The sequence below is a fragment of the Lissotriton vulgaris genome, chromosome 8 (assembly GCF_964263255.1).
Source record: "Lissotriton vulgaris chromosome 8, aLisVul1.2, whole genome shotgun sequence".
Lineage (NCBI taxonomy): Eukaryota > Metazoa > Chordata > Amphibia > Caudata > Salamandridae > Lissotriton > Lissotriton vulgaris.
The window spans coordinates 1,229,682,121-1,229,704,285 of record NC_141696.1 but is presented as its reverse complement, the minus strand read 5'-3'; the positions used below and the strand labels follow the sequence as shown (position 1 = coordinate 1,229,704,285).

Below are 22,165 nucleotides of genomic sequence, written 5' to 3'. Positions count from 1 at the left end.
ATGGCCCATATCAGTGTGAAAGGGATTTGCAAGTTGTTGGCCCCGGTATGGCAGAATGCTGGAATACCTAAGTGTGCGGAGAATGTAGTTAAACATTGCATGGTATGTCTGAAACACAATCCTGGTAAGGGAACCCCAACTCCAGCTGGTCATTTTGCACCTCCTACGTATCCGTTCGAGGTTTTGCAGCTAGATTTCATACACATGGAGAGGTGCAACAACTTAAAATATGTACTCGTTGTTGTTTGTGCCTTCTCCAGATGGGTAGAAGCATATCCCCTAAAGGACAACACTGCCTTGTCCACAGCGAAAGCCCTTGTGAGAGAATTCTTCCCTAGGTTTGGAATGCCTAGAATGGTCTGGAGTGATAACGGGATTGAATTTGTGGGACGAGTGATGAAAGTAGTGTGTGAAGGGCTAGGCATCCGACAAAAGTTCCACGCTGCAAATCACCCCCAATCAGCTGGATTAGTAGAATGCTACAACGGCACCCTAAAACTAAAATTAGCTAAGATCCAAGAGAGCACTGGTCTTAAATGGCCTGATGCTCTGCCCTTAGCGCTCCTATCCACCAGAATTACAGTGCATTCCAGAGTAAAACGTAGCCCTTATGAAATTGTTTTTGGCCGTCCGGCCAACATATGGGGAGTACCCAGACCCACCAAATTTAGCGAAATAGAGTATCCTGTTTTGCTTGACTACTTGTATGATTTGACGGCTAAATTGCGTGTTTTACACCAACAGGTTCACGACTCACTGCCTCAAGCCTCTGAAACTCCAGGACACCCTATTGATCCTGGAACATATGTCCTCGTGAAAAATTTCCAAAGGACAAGAAACGACCAGCCCCGGTGGACCGGTCCTCATGTGGTCCTTCTCTCGACGAGATCTGCCGTCCGAGTGGAGGGAAAGAAACATTGGATACACGGGACCCACAATAAACGGGTCCCGCTGCCCTTGCCTTATGACCGGTGGGTCCAGGAGGGCATCGCTGACTCAGAGACAGAATCCGTGCCAAGATTCATCCCTTTCAGTGATGCTCGTGTAAAAGGAACAACTACAGAGACAGAAAGTGACAATTTGCTACAAGCAGCTGTGCCATCATCAGCTCGATTGGATACCTCAGAACCTGAAGCTCTGTTTCAAGATCATACAATACCGGGAAAGCAACGGTATAATCTGAGGCCGAGAAATACGAACTAATAAAAATAAACTAATAAGCATTTTTTTTCCCTTTAAGAACTATTTCTGAAAACGCAGCTCTTCACCTGAGAAACTTACTCATTTTTGCTTTTTCGAACCGCGATCCGGGTTCTGCTGCTAGGGCCGCGGTTGACGCAGTCTTTGGAGCGCAGCTGGAGACGATTAGGTCTACAGTTCTGGTTGGTCTAAGGGAATTACCCTGGACTGAACAGAGGCCCTCCTTGACAGAAGCAACCTCCCACCGCGGGCAGCAACATAGAGGATGGAGTTTTTCAACATGGAGAGTCCTGCCAAAACTGTAAATTTTAAAACGAAAATATGCGGAGTGGTGACAAGAAAAAGTTTTCTATTATTATGCATTTTCCTATTACTGAGTACAATGATGTTTTTAATAGGTTACACACTGTTTTCTTTACAAGTGTCCTTTGCTCCGACTACATCGCCCATACCTCCTCCTACTGTTTCTGCACATTCTTTTCAACCCCTTCCTGAGCATGAGTCAGCTAGGAGATTGGAGTTTATTAATAACTCATTCATTCAACTTCTACACCAACACTAGGTTGTAATAAACACGACAAATTGCTGGGTATGCGGACTCATGCCACACACGACTGATAAGGGTATCCCGTATTTTGTCCTACCTTTTAGTTACTACGGATCTTTGTGGGCATTTCAAACATTGTTTTTATTCTCCCTCGAACCATATTCCCCACATTCCACAGGGAGCAATTCAGTCAACGGGGCATTACTAGTGGGGATCAGAAATATGAGCCAAAATATTGACACATATAGAATTCTCCCCAGAGACGAACTAGAAGCCTACCGTAGATGGAATGTAACAAAGTATGGAATTTCTTTAAGTGAGAGCCAGCGAGCAAAGAAATCCGCCCCAATCTGGATAGTGCCCCACCAAGGTCACCTATGTCTGCAAGGAAATGGCAAAAATCCCAGAGCTCAGCTAGGGAATAGTGTCTGTACCGAGACATATGTCTACCCGTCTCAGACCTCCCCCTCATTTTCAGCAGCTAAGGGCACGTATTTCATCTGCCAAGATAGAGGATACACATGGCTGCCCCCTGACTTCTCGGGCACATGTTTCATCTCGTTCCTGCTGCCACCCACCTACACGGCCGCGGCAGATTACCATAGGACAAGGATAGTTAGGGGTGTTGTGAGTAAAGACGACACCGCGGAACAAGAGTTTGGTGATTTCGCGAAAGGTTTTCTGCCATTTTGGGGGCCCATGGTGAACAGTAGGAACATTCGCCAGTTGACAAGAGTAGTTGAATCCACCGTGATCGAAACGGCTGGTGCCCTTAGTAATCTGACTGCTGAGCTTCAGTCGGACCGACTCATGACCATTCAGAACAGGGTCGCATTAGATGTCATTCTTGCAGACCGAGGTGGGGTATGTAAGCTGATCCAATCGAGTTGCTGTATATTTATTCCGGATAACGCTCCAACAGTGTACCAGGCCATCTCCAAACTGCATAAAATTTCCGAATCGATTCATGTAGATAAAGGAGATTGGTCTCTCATGGGAAGGTTCTGGGAACTGATATCTGGCTGGGGAGGGAAAATTCTGATGGTCGTTGGGATTGTTCTAGCCATTCTCTTCCTGTTCTGTCTGTGTGTGCAGTGCGCTCCTGCAATATGTGGTCTCTGTGCTACATCATGTGTAAGGAAGCCTGTGTCACAAAACGAATTAAGCACCAGAATGATGCTGCAGCAACACCTCAATGACTTTAGGAATATCGACCTGGACTCAGAGTAGCATGAGATTAGGTTTAATTGCCTATGTTAGGGCAAAAGTAGGGTTTGTAGTTCCTGAAAATTTCTGGAACCCGTGAAATAAACTTTGTCGTATTTTGACGATTTTTATGCCAAAATACCGATAATGACTAGTACATTGTGCACAAGTATTTGCGTCACAATCAGGTAACGATTTCACCACGAAATCGTCATTTTTGTTTCTGAACCCTTGTCCGCCATTTTGCGTTTTGGCATCCATCTTATATGTTGCCCTTCACATAGGCTTGCAACTGCAGCTGAATTTGATATCAAGGACACGTACACCTTAATCGACTTCCCTGTGACCTGGCCAAGCTTAAGCCATCGCCCCAAGCCAAACCTGTTTGGTCAGTTCCTCTCCCAGTGGCCGAACGAGATAGCATCAACACACAACAGGCCATAAATCGCGTACATCGCACACACACCCTGCCCAAATCTTGCTCACACCTGGCTCTGCTCTTTTCTTCTCTTTTTCTTTATGATGAGGAGGAGCCCGGTTTTATTGAGGGTACACCGATATCTGATGGAAATGTTGGGCCTGGCCGGATAATTGATCACGAACTGGACACACTAAATGTATACATGTCACCATGACTCTGCTTTTCCTTTTGTAAAGAAAATATGTGAATAGCCCACTGTAAATTCTAGAATGTTTGCACCGTAAACTTAAGAATGTTGCCTGAAGCCTAAAAAGATGTATAAAAGAAGAGACCAGGCTTTGTACATTTGAGCAGTCTCCTGAGAACATACATGCTGTTGTACTTCTAGGACGCTTGTTACCTGGTTGCAGCCAATAAATTTGATCCTTGACTTCACCTAGAAGACTCGTGTTTCTGTGGTCTGAATCAGGAAAGTACTCGAGGTCTACGGGTGTTATCCCTGACACAGCTGGGTTACCGGATCAGTACCGGTTCTGAAAAACCCAGTACCTCAACACAAGCTCTCTTTACAGTGTCTGAACAGTTTTCACCAGCAAGTCACTGTTATGCTTCATGCTCCTACTAACATGTCAGTTTGTGGCTTAGCTCTCAGTGTTTGTCATTTCTGATGGTAGTGGGAAGTTACATTGAGGCATGTGAATATCTGATATGTGCACCTCCTGGGCCTAGCCCACTTAGAGCACTTTTATGTTTTTCCCCCTGATTTAGGCAGATTCTGTGACTTGGAGGAGAAAGTACACAGTCACTGAATCCCACAGTTTTGCTTTTTTTTGCATTTACCCATGTGACATGTCCATGTGATAGTCTCATTTTCTTCACACCTTGTCCTGGAGTACTTGTCCTTTTGAGACAAGTCTGGGTCTATAATCCTACCAATTTCCACCTTCCCCTTTATTCTCTGTGCTGAATTCCTCTTAAACTCCCACAATTTTAATATTGTTTCCATATTGCAGTTCTTCCTCCTATAACTTTCGGGTGCTTCCCTACTCTGCAGAATGCTCTTTTCTTTCCGTTCATATTTTTATAGATGTTTGTTGTCCATCTTGTGTGTGTTTAAACTGTTTTCAGGTATTAGGTATTTCGTCAATAATACTTTGTTCTAATAAAACTATTTTTTTTCTGTGCTATGCATTAAAACTAAAAAGGGTTTTGTATCTGTTCTAAGTATTATGCCTACTAGAAAGAATGCCTACTGTTTCAATAAATGTATATACATTTTTTTATTATCAACATTTACTTTTTTATTTCAAGCATCTGGCTGCCAATTTAGGCAGCATGTTTTTTCCTTTTACTTTTTGAGGTGTATGCCTGCAATTAAAATAAATTAATTAATAAGCATTGCAGCACCTTGCCAAGGGCAGACTGATTGGCTTTGTCCATTGCTTGAAATTTTAAGTATAAAGGGTACGTATTTCCCTGATAGTGTCAAGTTCTGGGCCTTGTTCCGGGTGCGCAGGCCTCAGTGCAGGCTGAAGATATTTTTGTCTTGCACAGAGTGTGCACCCAATCACTGATGAGAAAGTTGAGGAGCAAGATTTCTTCAAATTTGAGTTATAACCAGGACTGTGTGATCTCTTTGCCTGCTATGTCATGCTGAGTGCACAGACCCCTGGAAGAACTGGCTCATGACGTGACAATGCACAAGAAAGCTTATTAGCAGCATCTTATGAATCAAAGTGCGTGGTTTGCATTTCTGTCAGCTGTAGCCCCAACACCATCTTTATTCGTGGTAAATAATGTTAGATTAGGTATTTCTTCAAACATAAAGTTACATCATCAACAGTATGGAAACTGCATTCATTGGTGTGGCCCCTATGGTAAAATGTTTTGCTGGAGGAGAAAATAGTTATACATGGAGTTAAAATGACTGCTGGGAGCAAATGATAAAAAACAAGCATTTGCAATGCAATAGGTCTAGCATTTGCGAGAGTTGGAGCTACTGGCATTGTAAATGACAATGCCTTTTATTTATGCGTTTCAGAACCTGCAAGCTGTGCGTAAACAAGCACTTTGTACAACAAATGTATAAAAGGCATTGTCATTTACAATGGCTATAGCTGCTATTGGCATTGTAAATGACAATGCCTTTTATTCATTTGTTTTGAAAACCTGCAAGCGGTGCATAAACACGCACTCTGTAGGTATAGTCCTTGCTTATGAGAAGCAAGGCTGGCAGTAAAAGAGACTGCCAGCATTGCTTTTCATAAACAAGGACTATAAGTACAAAGTGCTTGTTTACGCACAACTTGCAGGTTTTGAAACGCATAAAAGGCATTGTCATTTACAATGCCAATAGCTCAAACTCTCGCAAATGTGGACCTATTGCATTGCAAATGCTTGTTGTCATTTCTTTCGGGTAGCATGTTACTCTTGTACAGTACATACTTTGACCAGGAGCTGAGAGTGGAGGCAGTGCGAATTTCTCACAGTGCCTCTCTTTGGATAAAAAAGGTGTTCAGATCTCATGACCATTTAATCCTTGGTCTCTCTGCAGAGTGCTCAGAATCGCATATTTCATGTGTAATTGTGATTCTGTGTGTGGTACACAGTTGCCAAATATTGACAAGACGACAGTAAAAGAAAATGTAGTGCTAAGAGGTGAGTGGATGTGTTCAGGGCCGGACTGGGAACGAAAACCGGCCCTGGCAAAGTGCTCGGCCAGTAAACCCCCCCGTGGGGGGGTAGGGGGGGTTGCGGGGTGAGTGTTTGATTGGCTCAAACGCTCCGTCCATCATCCCCTTTTGTTTTGCTTTGTTCGCCCTAAGTTGGCAGTGTATGCTCAGACGTGAGTCCCTTGCTCACTTGGCCACTGGATTCAAGATAGCCTGGCTGATGAGGATTATGAATCCGAAACCGGTCCCTGGATGCTTGTTTCCAGTCCAGGGAAGACATGGCTTGGCAGTTCGGGCTGGACTGTTCCCATGAGGCACAGGGTCAGACTGATTTGCATATGGCCGTGTCTGAACTGGGGTGGCTGAGTGAGCTAAAGAATGGTGATGGATTAAACCCAGATCAGTTGACTGGGGCTGAGTGTTTGATTGGCTCAATTGCTCCGACCATCATCCCCTTTTGTTTTGCTTTGACCGAGCTCTGTGCCACGGCCGCTTCTCGGCCGATTTTGTTACAGGGCCGATTATGCTGCAAAAACGGCCCTGTAACAAAATCGGCCCCCAGGGGACCCAAACCGGCCCCCAACCTTGCGGCGCACCTGGGGATTGCCAGTTGCCCGCAACGCCAGTCCGGTCCTATGTTGAGTGTTTGGAGTGGTGAATTGAAGCATATTTGAGAATGTGCATTCAGGAGAGTGAGAAGAGTGGTTTTGAAGAAGGGAGAGATGAGGTATAAGAAATGCAGAGAGAACAGATGTGGAAAGAAAAAGGGTGTACTTGTCTGGCAGAGTGAACATAACAGAAGTGACTGAGACATTCTGAAGAGCACTTCCCCTTCCTCAAAGCACTGTAATGTTTAATTCTCAGTTACAGAATTGAAACATTTTGAATATTAATTATTTACAACAAAATCAATGTTGTTACTCATTTATCTTCAACAGCTAACAACCATTTGAGAAAGTCAATAGTCCTAACTGGTTCTAGGTGTATGTAGGTTGTTATGTTATATATGTAGATGCAATAACAGAAAGCTCTTAGAGGCACCAAAATTCCGGTTGAGTGGCACACTATTGGATTCACAGAAATTCCATTTTCATGTTTAAACCCCACCTTTATTTACATAGGCCAATCCCCTTTTACAGACCCTCCATGGTTTTTCATACCACTTAAAGCCTTGCCAGTAACACACATGTTTTCTGGCTGTGCTTCCAGTAATGTGTACCTGGCTCATAGTATGCATGTGAATGATTTTCTGTTTTGGGGAAATATTTCTCATGGGTGCTCACACAGACTCTAAAGTACTGGGATATTTAATTACGTGTTATTTGGAATGTCTAGTGAATAATTCTAGCATTTTTAGCAACTATTCTGCACCTTCTTTAGGGGCAGAAACCCGGTCCTCATTTATGAAAAGGGACAGGAGATAGTGTTTCACAGATGGACTCTGCAATTGTGTGGTGGCTCAGCTGTTTATCCCTCCCATGCTCATGACGAGCAGCTCGTCATGAGCATGAGGGCGCTGTGCGCGCCCCCCCTCCCTCCCAGCACAGCTGGGGAATAACCCCCGCAGCGAAGGGGTTAATGTGTTTCTAATTTATCAAAGGTGAGGTCATAGTTGTTATTTCTGAGTTTCTAAAGATTTAGCCTCATGCAAATAAAAGTGCCTTACTCACATGGGCCATATGTAGGTGGACAAATACCGGTCGGTAATCGCCGATTTCGGCCAGAAAATTACCGATTCTGTATATTTAACGAATCGGTAAATTACCGAATCGGTAAATGTGCAGATTCGGTAATATGGGATGTAGGTGGCATGGGAAACAGTACCACAGGCCCTTAGAAATTCGTTATTTACCATGAAATACAATGGCATGGTAAATAACGAATTTCTGTGTACATGCACATCTGTGCATGTACACCTGTGCCATGTGGAACACATACATGCCCTAAGGGCATGTATGTGTGTCACATGGCACACAAGCCAGAATCAGGGGTGCTACAGGGTGTCAAAGTGACACCCTGTCCCCCTTGACAAATCGGTAAATTTACCGAATTGGTATTTACCGATTCGGTAATTGCCATTGATTCCTATGGGCCTCAAGGCCCATAGGAATCAATGGTAATTACCGAATCGGTAAATCCCGACTCGGTAATTACCTAATATTACCGATTCGGTAATTGTTAAAGAATTATTACCTACATGGCATTTACCGATTTGTAAATACTGAATCGGTAAAATTCAGTATTTACGATTCGGTAAATGCCATTTACCTACATATGGCCAATTATCTTCTTAAATGCAGCAAATCGACCATGTTAGATAAAACATAGGGAAAGACAGAACATCTAGCTATTAGCTGTGTGAAAATGCTTCAGCATAGACTGGAAAAGGGTTGCGATTGGCTGTGTGAATGAAGGATGAATAAGAGATTGCTGTAACACATGGATGAACGGGTTATTGAATGTGTGGATAATTGTTAGACCTGTCAGCCTTAGGGTGGTGTTTTTCACAACTTTTCGCCTTCCTCCTACATTTCTGCTGATCACGTCTTTGCTGGCCTTAGGACTCTGCACTTTACCATTGCTAACCAGTGCTAAAGTGCATGTCCAAACTCCTTAAAGAATCGTAACATTGGCTTATCCCCAGCTGGCATAATTAATTTACTTATAAGTCCCTAATAAAGTGATATTAAATGTACCCAGGTTCGGTAAAAATCTGAAAGTATCAGAAGTGGAGCAAACCGACAATTTGGTTTATTGTGTCAGAAGTACATGAGACTATCCTCAGGACCATAAATGTTAGAGGGGTTTCACAATGACCCTCCAAAAATTGTTGTGATGTGACTGCCTACTGCTCTTGCTAGAATATTTCAGTGAGGCTCCATTTGACAATTAATAAGTTCTAATTGTGACTATAACATGCTTTGCCCATACCTGATTCGTTCTCTCATTATGCTTAATAAAAATTATCACATTAAGCTGAATTGTACCAGATACATTTATTTATAGTTTGCTCAAAAGTGTAAGTGTAAGTTTACTCAAAAGTGTAAGTTACCTTTCTGAAACATGCCAATGTGCATGCACACCATTGGCAAAGGTCATGAAAAGCAGAGCTGCTGACTTTGGATCTGAAGTACCTGGTTCTAGTTCCCTAGATAGCTCAACATCTGTTAGTTCTGGGCAAATCGTGCAATCTCCTTGTGCCTAAAAAGATGAATCTAAAATGTTGTAATGCAATTTGGTGGTCATGTAAGATGCTTCAATCCCTATGGTACAAATTTGCGCTAAATAAAACTGCTGTGTCAAGGGGTTAAAAAAGACTTTATCATGCAGCGAAATCCCACTAATTAAAACGTATTTTCTTGTATATTTCAGAGATTTACAAAGGCTTGCCATCCCGTCAATAAAGACAAGAATGTTTGTTCCCATGAGGAACCTCTCTCACATGTAAGTATTTTATATACTTAGGTAGGGTACTATCTGACATGATGTATGTGTCAGCGTTTCTGAAGTATGTGTATTGGTGTATGTCTGTCAAATAAAAAAAATCATAATTTACCTAACACAGAAGGAAATATTGAACATGTCAATCTGTTTATTGCTTAATTCTTTTAAAGTATAGCCGTTTAGAACTTTGTCCATTATATGATTTTGAGCCTTCGCCTATTAGCTTCCAGCGATCGCTGTAGTTTGTTGCTGATTTTTAGACCCAGCATATCTAACTGAGGTAACAGCAGCACTGTATAAGTCGAGCAGCCATCTTTGACTAGAGCAATCAAGAGCAATGCTATGGATGGCATCCTGTCTAGCTGTAGAGATTCAGTTGTAAACACACTGCATATTCTTATTCAGTACCATTGCTGTTTGCACATACATTTCATTTAAACACTTTTACACTGTCTCCAAACGATATCTAAATTATGTTCGTAAAACCTCAGTAGAGAGTATGCCTGCTCTAGAATATATGCTCCTCGTTGATTCCCATAGTATTTGTTATAGTTTTGCACTTGTGTAAACTAATTCAAGGCGAGGGCTGAAGATTTTCCCTTCTTCTCATTCAAATATGCTTTTTTTGGGCGGACGCCATCTCATTGTGGGCTGTATTTGCCTTTTCCTGGAAGCCATCTTGAAGAGGGTAGGCTAAGATATCCTACATCTGAGATATCGCCAGCATCTAGGGTCTGCTGGCACATTTCAACTAAATGTGAACAAGATGCTTATTGATAATGATGTCAATACCTCCATGCAGTACAGGGAGAGTAGAGAGTTCATCTTTCACCGAGACACACTTCCGTGACTAGTTGGAAGTAGGTTGTCTAATAGGCATTCTGAAGCTAAGTATATTGGAGAAGTATAACAACGTCAAAGAGCAGTCATGTAATTTGTTCATGGGCTGCAGACAAATAACTTGAAAACTTTTCAATGATCTTCTGTATAAGAAGAAAAAAAACATTAACTTATTTTCAGGGTACTTTCTTTATTTCTGTCCAGTGCACACTACCTAATCGACGGACAAAAAAATGTTACAACCCTCTGGTATTATTATCCTTCAACAGCATACTTGATTTTAGAAAGCCAGCAACTGGCATCTATATATATGTGTTTTTACCCAGACCCAACATGATAACCCATAACAGAGAACCCACACTCAATAACTGTGCCCTGTCCCACTTTTCCGCGCACACATGCCACCATGTGCCAGGCTGGCATCTGATTTATAATATTTTGTAATAAGTTCTTTATTTATACAGATATATGTACTGGAGCAGGGCATGCACCAGTGACAGGTGTGCCCAGGAACAGTTACCTCTGCCCAGGGAACTGCTTTTTTGCCTAGTTTAAGACCCATGACAATATGTTACAACATGTTTTGCTTCTCTAACAAACACGGTCATACCATAAATAAATGAAACGGCGCTGCCAGCCAACGTACAACCACCACCAAATGAAATCCGGACTTCAAGAATTAATACAGTGACCGTGAAAAAGCTTGAGGTTAATAGGGCAGTGTAAAACACATGCATTGTAGTATTTCTTATTCCAAATTACCAACCCGCTATTCTGGGTAATCCCAAACTGAAAGAAGAGAGACATGAAGTCGAGCATATGAAACCATCGACATTCTGTCACAAATACATTATATGAAAAAGATTACAAAGGGGGAGCGTGCACTACGACAGCAATGAACAATGTCATACATTCACCCCAGTACAGAGATCTGGGCCTAAATCCATCGGTCCTAGGATGCTTGTTTCTAGTCCAGGGAGGACCGGGCTTGGCAATTCGGGCTGGTCTGTTGGGGCACAGGGTCAAGACTGATTTGCATATAGCTGGGTTCAAACTGGAATGGCAAGGTGAGCAAAAAAACGATGGATTTAGGCCCAGATCTCTGTACTGGGGTGAATGTATGACATTGTTCTGCATTCTATCCATCAATTGTTGTTTTTGCATTTGTCACCCCGAGTGGGATGGGTATGCTCAGATGTGAGTCCTGTGCTCTCCATGCCACTGGAATCAAGCAATCCAGGCTGATGAGGGCTGAAAGCCAGAAACCGGTCCTTGGATGCTTGATTCCAGTCCAGGGAGGACCTGGCTTGGTAGTTCGTACTGGACTGTTCCCATGGGGCACAGGGTCAAGACTGATTTGCATATGGCTGGGTTCAAAGTGGAATGGCAAGGTGAGCAAAAAACACGATGGATTTAGGCCCAGATCTCTGTACTGGGGTGAATGTATGACATTGTTCTGCATTCTGTCCATCAACTGTTGTTTTTGCATTTGTCACCCCGAGTGGGATGGGCATGCTCAGACGTGAGTCCCATGCTCTCCATGCCACTGGAATCAAGCTATCCAGGCTGATGAGGGCTGAAAGCCCGAAACCGGTCCTAAGATGCTTGTTTCCAGTCCAGGGAGGACCTGGCTTGGCAGTTTGGGCTGGACTGTTCCCATGGGGCACAGGGTCAAGACTGATTTGCATATGGCTGGGTTCAAACTGGAATGGCATGGTGAGCAAAAAAACGATGGATTTAGGCCCATATCTCTGTACTGGGGTGAATGTATGACATTGTTCTGCATTCTGTACATCAACTGTTGTTTTTGCGTTTAACACTGCACAACATGTCACAAGTTAGTCTGCTAGGGAAGCTGTGTATCTCAGGGTCATCTGCACCACACAGGTTTGTTGAGCTGCCACGGGTACGTAGCTACTTAATACATTTTAGGGGCTATATCTGTGCTTAAAATAGGCACATGGAATGTGAGGGGCATGCATTCACCGTCACGTAGGTATCAGATATATTCGTACCTTAAACAACACCACATACAGAGAGTTTATCTGCAGGAGACTCACCTGGCTAAATTAGAAATCCAACGTTCACACCTCTGATGGCGTGGCCAATTGTATGCCACAGGATACTCGGCTTTTGCGCGTGGCGCGCTAATTTGGGTAAGACCAGGGGTCCCACTTAACATTACACAATCATTGATAGACATTGAGGGCAGGTATATTGTAGTGAAGGGCACATTAGATGGCCGGCAGATCGTGATTGCATCATTATACGCCCCCAACACAGAGCAGGCTTCTTATTTTGACAATATATTGTGTGTTCTGGTGCCATGGCATGATATGCCTATGTTATTAGGGGGAGGTTATAACAGCGTACTTGAGGTATCACTAGATCGCTCCTTCCCACCCCTTCTGGGCACAAGCGCACACAATGCCATGAAGACGTTAACTGCCTGGGCAACACAATGGCGCCTAAGGGATGCCTGGAGACATTACAACACCCATGTTAGGGTATATTCCTACTACTCAGGTGCTCATGACCTATATGTGCAGCTGGACCGCTAGATGCTCTGACAGGAGCTACTACCACATATATCCGCAGCCTATTATCTGGGCAGGACACACTCCGATCACAATCCACATATATTGGAGCTGTCGTGGGAGCACCCCCGACCGCCAATCCCAACCTGGCGGCTGCAACCAGATATGCTACTGGATGCACCCTTTCGAGGCCTGTTAGCCACTAATATCTCGTAATACTTTGAGGAAAATACTGACACCGCCACAATGCCTCAAGTAGAATGGAACGCGTTTAAAGTTGTGGTTAGAGGGGACTGCCTCTGTGCACAAGCGGGTATGTGGAGGCAACTAGAGGCTGAACTTACACGCCTTGAAAATTACCTGCTTTGCAGAGAGGGTGAGGAACTAGTGGGTAATAATGATGGGTCCTTGGCGCGAGATGGAGAGGAACACTCTAGATTGCTAGACCGGCTCCGCAACTTGAACTATGCGGCACACTCGGCACGCACCCACCAAATGGGAGACAAACCTGGCAAGTTGCTGATGTGGCTGTTATGGCAGGATGCAGTCACCACGCCGGTGACGTCCATACGAAATGCACAAGGCGACGTGGTGCATACCCAGGGTGCTATACACAACGCCTTTGTAGAACACTATTCAGCTCTGTACAGGACCTGCCTACTAGCAACAGACACGGTTATGCAAGAGTTTCGTTCTGCCCTGATGCTGCCGCAACTGACAGAACATCAGCAAGAGGAGCTGGGCACCCCTCTGCTGCCGGAGGATATAAGGGATAGTATCTTCTCCCTCTCGAATGGTAAAGCGCCGGGTCCGGATGGAGTGTGGGCTGAATTTTACAGAGCCTACTTAGACATATTGGTACCGGAGCTGTTGCGAGTCTATAAAGCAGCTTTGGATGACTCGGCCCTCATACCCACGCAAAATGAGGCGATGCTGTTCTCCCTCTTAAAACCAGGCAGAGACCCGGAACTCCTTGGTTCTTATCGTCCACTAGCGCTGCTAAACACAGACTATAAAATACTCGCCTCTGTGCTAGCTAAACGATTAACCCTATTTGTGCCGGCTCTGGTGCATACCGATCAAAATGGATTTGTCCCTTAACATATGTCGACTATTTAGGGTCCAGAAGTATGCACCAAAGAGCTGGCCACGATCTGGATGTTTGGTGCTGGACCTGGAGAAGGCCTTTGATTAATTGGAATGGCCCTATATCGCAGCAGTCCTACGCAAGTACGAACTGGGAGACAGGTACTTACAACTGGTGCAATTATTGTACCAACACCCCACAGTACGGGCTCGCATGGGCAGGCTCATCTCAGACATGATCAGGGTCAGATGTGGAACCAGGCAGGGATGCCCTTTGTCTCCATTGCTCTTCTCCCTTGCCATGGAGCCTCTAGCAGCTCTGCTCCGTGAGAGCGGCGTGGACTGGGGTATACCCTTGGGTAATGGTCTCCACACCGTGTCCCTATATGCAGATTACTTACTGCTGTACATAAGAGACCTTCATGCCGCGCCGCTGGCCAAATCTTCGCTATTTCGTGGCTTCGAGGAAGTGTCAGGCCTTAAGGTAAATTGGGCTAAATCGGGTGTCTATTCTTTCCGCGAAGACGTGGCTGCAACTGATATAGTTATCAACGGGACTGTGCTTGCTTGGTAACCGACCACATTCAGGTACTTAGGCGTCTATATCTATAGATCCCCAGCAGACATCTTGGAGGGTAACCTAGTGTGTGCCATTTCCTCCATAAGGGCACAGATACATTTCTGGAAGACTTCCCCGCTCAATGTGATGAGCCATATTACATTAGCGAAGATGATAGTACTGCCGAGACTGTTGTATTACTTTGCAAACCTTCCAGTATATGTTCCGGCACAACTGTTTCGGGAGCTGCAGGGATTAATCAAAGGTCTAATCTGGAGTGCAGGGCAACCTAGGATAGCATTACAGAAGTTGTATGCACCACCGGAGAGTGGAGGCTTGGCAGTCCCACATCTGAAACTATATTACGTAGCTGCCAAGCTGCAATGGGTCGCAAAATGGCTGAGTGGCAGGAACCTGGCGGACACGGCGACCGAGTCATCACCATGGACACAGACTCAAATCTATAGCCTGTTTCACCCGTTGGCAAAACTTCCCCGCCTGACACAGATACAGTGCCACGCATATACCACGCAATTCACGATCAACACCTCCGACTGTCTGAGATGCCGTCTGCTAGGCGCTGACCTCCTACACATGCTGTGGTCTTGCCCCTGACTCCTATCCTACTGGCGTGCGGTAACAGAGACACTTACAAACAGCACTAGCACCGAGGTACCAAACACATGGGAGGTCTGCATTCTGGGGTTTTATAAATGTACAAATGCTAACAAAGTAAGCTCTAGATTTCGTGACCTGGGCCTCATAACCGCGAAATGATTGCCAACCAAGAGGTGGAAACACAAGGACCCCCCCAGAGGTACCCCACTGGCTAAAGTCCCTAGGGATCTGGGCACAGGCGGAGAGCACTATTTTGCACAGGGAAGAAACAGCAGGGTTACGTAAATATCCCATAGCACAGACCTGGGATGACACCCTCAAAGCCCTTACACACTCTAATGATGCACCACATGCATCCCCTAGGCAACATACAGGGGATACTGCCTAGCATGTCGTCTGGGTGCATCGGATACGCTGTCTTGCATAGCAACTCGGCCATCACTGTCGGGAGTGGGGATGACCCCACATTCCATCATAGCACTTTATAGACATTACTACAGATATAGGATGCCCTGGTATTCCTATGATTATACACAGTACAGGAAAAGCAGCTCACATCCACTACAAACCCACAAGCCTAGACATGACTGAACTTGAAAGGCACCTACTATGCTATATACATATTTCTCTCAATATTGGATGTCTCCCTTTTTCTTTTGATTTTCTTTTGTTTTTGTTTGTTGTGGTTACAATGTATAAAACATGGATATCTTGCAGGCGATTATGGCACTTACCCCTTCCCGCCCGAGCAATTTTGAGTTTTGTGATTTTCCAAGTTGAGCCGCGTATGGGCTGTGCACTTCTGTTTCTAATGATATACCTGCATATTGAATACCATTGATGGGATGAGACACGCATGATAGCTATGTCCCGCTCTTCAATTAGAGGGGACGGTATATGTGGGCCATTGAAGCCTATGCTAATTTGCAGTTGCATGTTGCTTACCAAGATGCCGCTGAACAACAAGACACAATTGTAAATTATATATATATTTTGAACTGTTTAAACAATGGCATTGTAACACTGATCCTGCTTTAAATAGCGACCTGCACCAATGTTTGTTTTGTATGGAATAAGAAAATGATAAAATGCTATAAAGATATTAAAAAATAAATAAATAAATAAAATTGCAAAACATGTTTTTTTCATTTCATTTTGCTTTTATCCACCTGTGTTGGAGGGGTGTACCTGCGCACATTTTCGACAAAACACACTGCTCGCCACTATCCAGGAGGGGTGTAACTTTTCTGTATCTGATTAAAACCATTTCCAAGAGACCTGTTTCAACAACCTTGAATGACCTGGAAAATCATGGGCCCTTTCATTAATATAAAGCAAAGAGATGTGTAGAAAAAATCAATCTTCAAAGGGAAGAAAACGGTTCAGACAGTGCTCATTCCGGATATTGATCGACAGTGCGGGCTTCGGACTTCAGAAGGTCCTTCGCAATGTTACTTGAGGAACTCAATCGGCCAGAAATCTCGGTGTGGTGTTTGATACTTCACTCTCGATGTCTCTTCAGGTGAATCGGACTGTGGCAACCTGTTGGGGAGTGATCAGGATACTCAACAGAATTCGCAGCTATCTGTCCCTTCATGCACGTAAGCAGATTGCAGTCGCCCTTGTTGGCTCCAGGTTAGATTACTGCAACTCTCTATACATGGAGTCCAACAAGGGCCACATACATCGGCTGCAAACCGTGCAGAATGCTGCTGCACGTTTTGTCCTAGACCTTCCTAAGACATCATCTGCCACCACCGCGAGGAGAGACCTCCACTGGTTACCTGTCCAGCACAGAATCTATTTTAAAATTCTGTGCTTGACGTACAGAGCTCTCAAGGATGGATCTAAAGGCGCTATCAGCTCCCTACTTACCCGCTACCATCCCACAAGGTGCCTTCGCTCTGCAGGACTACTCCAGCTTGCTGTCCCTCGCTTCAGGCTTACCAGATGGGGAGCCAGGGCCTTTTCCGTCGCTGCCCCTCAGCTCTGGAACACCGTGCCTATGGAGATTAAAACCCTACCTTCTCTAGACTTGTTAAAAAAGGCCTTAAAAACATGGTGCTTTTCAAGAGCCTATTCAAGATGAACTGCTTGGTCTTTGTTATGAGCTGGTTTTTTGAATTAGGCGCCTTAACGCCCACTGGGCTAAGTTTGCGCACGACAAGACTCCTTTCATTTCATTTCATTTCAACTTGTTCGAATATTCTGAATTTTAAAAGATTATGAAGATATACATACTGCTGAAATGCATCAAATGACTAGGCCATGGCAAACACCTTACTTTGTAAACTCTGGTGATCTCTGGTCTGGTAATGCACTGGCAATTCATGCCAGTCACAATTTGGATACTTCAAACCAATTTGTCCCAGGGACCAGCCATTTATCAGTGTTATTCCAAGAACCCTCTAAAAAGGCGAGAGGGTACATCTACCCCTTTCAGTACCTTTGGAGGTCAAGCCAGAATGGTGTGGGCCAGAGACTTTTTAAGCCATTGGCAAAGTATGACAATTGCCCAGGCCCCCCACCTTAAGTAGGGCACCCTGGGAAAGTGAACTTTCACCCTATTTGTCCACTATCTATTTTATTTCTTTATCTAAAGCAGGGGTTACCAACGTTTTCTGTTATGAGAGCTACTTATGTTCAATGAAATTCATCCTGAGCTATAAGAGTTATGAGAGTGGTAATAGTGACCAGTTTACATGAGTTTACCAGCAGTGTTCAGCTCAATGCATCACGCACTGTTCCCACCAGTAATGTAAAAAATGCTTTGTTGCTATGGTATGCCTCTACATGGGTAATACATAACACCCAGAGTTAGAATGCCCTTGGCAGCAAGTTAATAATATTATTTATAGGCCTTCCCAACACCTGATGATCTTTCATTAATTTCAATCAAGTACCAGCTTTAAATATATTCAAACATTTTTCTCCAAACATCAGCTTACGAGTTCTGAAAATGTATGCATTTTTGTCTCGAATACACACTTTTCAGTTTTAGTATACACATATTAATTCAACTAAGCAAAGGCTTCTCATTTAGTAGTCTGGGGTGACTCCGAAGAGCTACTTACAGGTAGCTGGCGAGCTACCAGTAGCTCATGAGCTACATGTTGAGGGACCCTGACCTAAAAGTATCTCCAGCTCTGCCTACAGCTACCTCTGACTCCGTCTCTCTCTCCAGTGCCATACTAAAGATTTTGGGTGTCTTGAGCAAGACATATTTCATCAATATTTCTGTAACCCTGTCATTTAACATAACATTTTTTATAGTTTGATATCATGTGGGCTTATATTAGCAGGAGAATGTTAATAAAAGACAAAGTGTTCTCTACAGGGCCCCCCAAAATCATTAAGATGACACTGATGTGAGCATCAAGTTCAGTGTTGTTTCAGGCACTAGACATATACATGTAGGTCATGGCACAATCAGAATCTGTTGGTCTATAAAATGATAGCCTTCTTCCTTCTGAGTTTGTCATCCTATAGGGATGAAATAGGTACTGCAAGGAGACTCGGTGAGGAGCAACATACGATTATCACAGTAAAGGCTCTATAATGAGAGACTGTCAAAAAAGAATGTCTCCATGTTTTTATAAAACGGGCCCAGGACTCTAGTGTGAGCTGCCCAGGCAATGCAAGGATTTCCAGATAAATGGAAGTGAATCAGTAACTCACTGTAAATGTAGCTTAGCAGCGGCTTTTCTGAAATGGTGGAGCGTCGTCCTACTGGTTGAGAGCTGGCAGCTGAAAAATAAAATAATATATTATTATTGTTTTATTTGCAGGCGGGGCTTGGCCGTTGCAGATGTGGTGGAGTGATATGCACGGCTAAGTGCGCATGCCGGTTTTTCCGGCCGTCTTAGGCCAGCCAAACAGATATATGCAGTTAGGTTTCTCCAACCCAGCTGTATAGCACATCCAGGTTGCAGAAACATCACAGACTCCGTGTGCCTGAACGAGCGTTAAACCTGCCTGCTCAGGCCAATCCCCACATTGCTCTGATGCAGCATGAGAGCAGCGCAGGGATTGGATGGGGAGTCTAATCCTTTCCCAGCAACTGCTGGGAGAAGTGAGCAGAGGAGCACCGAGGCGCAAAGCGATCAACAATCCGGTAGGTTACATTTATTTCTTATTAACCCTCCCATTCCCCTCATGCGCTGCCCCCGCGCTCCCACCGCGACCCTTCTACCCACCTCACCACTTTTTATTTATGACAGCTGCCACTGATGTAGCTGGTTATGGTTCAAAAACATATCTAGCACAAAACTGTAGATGGTTATTCTCTCTGAAGGGACAGGTGTTCACACCCTTAACATACATCAGCCACTTCACTGGATACATGATCAGCTTTGTAGTCCTAACTCTTGTGTCACTCTCTTTTCTTTGGTTTTAGTTACTTCAAAAACTTCCGCTACTGCTCCTACGCTCCCCACGTGCGTGTCTGTACACCGTTGACAGACGGGATCTCAACATTTGAGAACCTCTTGGCAAATGTTGTTCTACGAGTGTTCGTCTGGGTCATCGCTTGCATCACCTGCTTCGGAAACCTTTTTGTCATTGGAATGAGATCCTTCATCCGGTCTGAGAATAAGATGCATACCTTGTCCATCAAGATTTTGTGCTGTGAGTATACTTGATACACCAGTGGCGTTTTCTGATAAACCAAATACATATGAAACTCTACTCTGTGGTTAATCTTTTCACTGCACACTGAAACCTGTGGTCTTCTTTCATTGGTTTTAGGTGGACTTCTTTCTAGACTCCTGCCCAATTAGCGGTTCGTAGTCTAGAATTGCTCCTTTGCAGTGTTTATGGCCTAGGCTTGGAATGCCCTCCCTCTTTTACCACCAGCAGAATTCTGCGTAACTAAAATCCAGAAATTGTTGAAAACCCACCTGTTTACTGGTTCCATCTAGTTGTAAACTGGGATCATTCATTTTCGTTATTTTGCACTCGATACACTTTTATTCATTCATTCACTATCTGATGGGGTATACATACTATGTACGAGTCCCAAAGCTCCTAAGGTGAACTAATAAACACACATGGCTTGAATTATGGTTGTAAACCCACGTTTGGGATTCTCAAAATCTAAATGAACAACCATAATAAATTCATCTCCATACATTTACTTGTATATTTCTATGGGCAAAACTCTCTTGTTCTTGTTGTATATTTACATGCTCTTCTTTCATGGTGATGAACTAGAGCTAGTATACTACCTAATCAGTGGGACGTGCCATCCAACTGAATTCAAACATTTTGGAACCTTTATTTGAAACTCCTATTGGAACCCTCAAAATGCAAACATCGCTGGCTCAAAGGTAAGCTTCCTCCAGAGCTTCAGCAATGGCGTGGAACTCATCCCCCATCTAACTAAAAATTGGTCAAAAAGGGCCTACTCTTCTACAGAAAACCCCTCAAGGGTTTCCTTTTCAAAAACCATTTGTCAGGCGGCACCTAACAAGAACTACTCTTCACAAACTGCAACAGTAGACTTCCCCAATCCATATCCTTATAAGTGATTGACTATATTGAAGATCTGTACCAACGATATCATACTTCTCTAATCTACTCCACTCACTCTCTCCACTTTACATGTTAACCCTGTTGTCTTCCATGAAATTCAATTGCATACATATTATTCTTTGTAATATTCAACTTTTCTGTTGACATCACTCTAATACCACTTGGTAAAGAAGCACTGTAGAAAAGCACTGTAAATTGATTAAAAAATAACTTAACAGCTCCTGAAGAAGGTGACATAATTTACCCTTTGAATGTGGGAATATGTGTGAAGAATCCAATACCTGGCTGTTAGATCTGTGAACCTTAGGATGGTCTTTCCCCAAACATTCTACCTCATTTCCTCCATTTTTGCTGCATTTATGTTTGTTGGCCTAAGAACACTATGCACTTTACCACTAATAACCAGGGTTAAAGTGCTTGTGCTGCTCCTCTAAAACATAGTTACATTGGCTTATGCCCAATTGGCATACTTAATTTACTTATAAGGCCCTTGTAGGGTGGTTATACCATATATCCAGAGCCTGCAAATTAAATGCTACTGCTAGATCTGCACCACTGATTTTGCCACCCACTTAAGTAGCCCTTCAAACATGGATCAGGCCTACCATTGCAGCCTGTGCATGCAGTTTTAAATTGCTATTTCAACCTGACAAAGTAAACCTTTTTCCAGACCAAAACCTCCCTTTTTAGTACATATAAGTCATCCCAGGGTAAGCCCTGGACAGCCCAAATGGCAGGGACAATCTATTCAAAGAGTAGTACATATACTTTTAAGTTTTGAAGGTCCTAGTAATGAAAAATTCTTTAAATTCACGTTGCACTATTGCAACACCCACCTCCTCCAAAGGATAACATTGGAGTTATCTTATTACATTTAATAAGCTGTAATTTCCAAATGGGACCAGGTAACCAATTCATGTTTGGTGTCTCTGGAATTAAAATTTAAAATCCTAACTTATGGAGAAGTCAGATTTTAAATTACAATTCTGAAAAAGCCCCTTTTAGAAAGTTGGCCAGTTCTTGTCTTAGCCATTGAGTACCTGTAACCTGTCAGTGGGTTATATTACTGGGTGTAGCTGACAATATGGCTTTGTGTATTGCTCCTAAACAGTCTCTTAAAATATGGACCTTATGTGTGCAAGGAAGGGCCATCACTGACAGGATGGGAGAGAGGAGCATGCACAGCCCCACTTAAGCTTGAATAGACTATCCTGCCTCTGCATAAAAAGTGATACCAATGGAGACAGCGGATGGAGCGTTTGAGCAAATCAAGCACTCACCCCCAGTCAACTGATCTGGGTTTAATCCATCATCATTCTTTAGCTCACTCCACCACCACCCCCTTCAGCCAGTAACCCAATTTCCTCGGTAAAAAGGAAAGGTAAGAGGCGTGGGAAGCCAGCCCCCGAGTGTCCTCCAGCACAGGTGGATGGGGCGCCGGAGGAGGCTGACCCGGAGCCTACTTGGGAGCACATTGCTTACCTTGGTATCCTGCCTGAATTT

General features: G+C 43.9%; 1 protein-coding gene across 1 annotated transcript in view; it reads left to right on the top strand.

The window, feature by feature from the left end:
* Positions 1-22,165, top strand: part of RXFP2 (relaxin family peptide receptor 2) — a 1,407,219-nt gene that overhangs the window by 1,345,265 nt on the left and 39,789 nt on the right. Inside the window, exons 14-15 of the mRNA XM_086935135.1 lie at positions 9,419-9,490; positions 19,527-19,756. Of these exons, the coding sequence (XP_086791261.1) occupies positions 9,419-9,490; positions 19,527-19,756 (302 nt within the window). The remainder of the gene's footprint in view (positions 1-9,418; positions 9,491-19,526; positions 19,757-22,165) is intronic.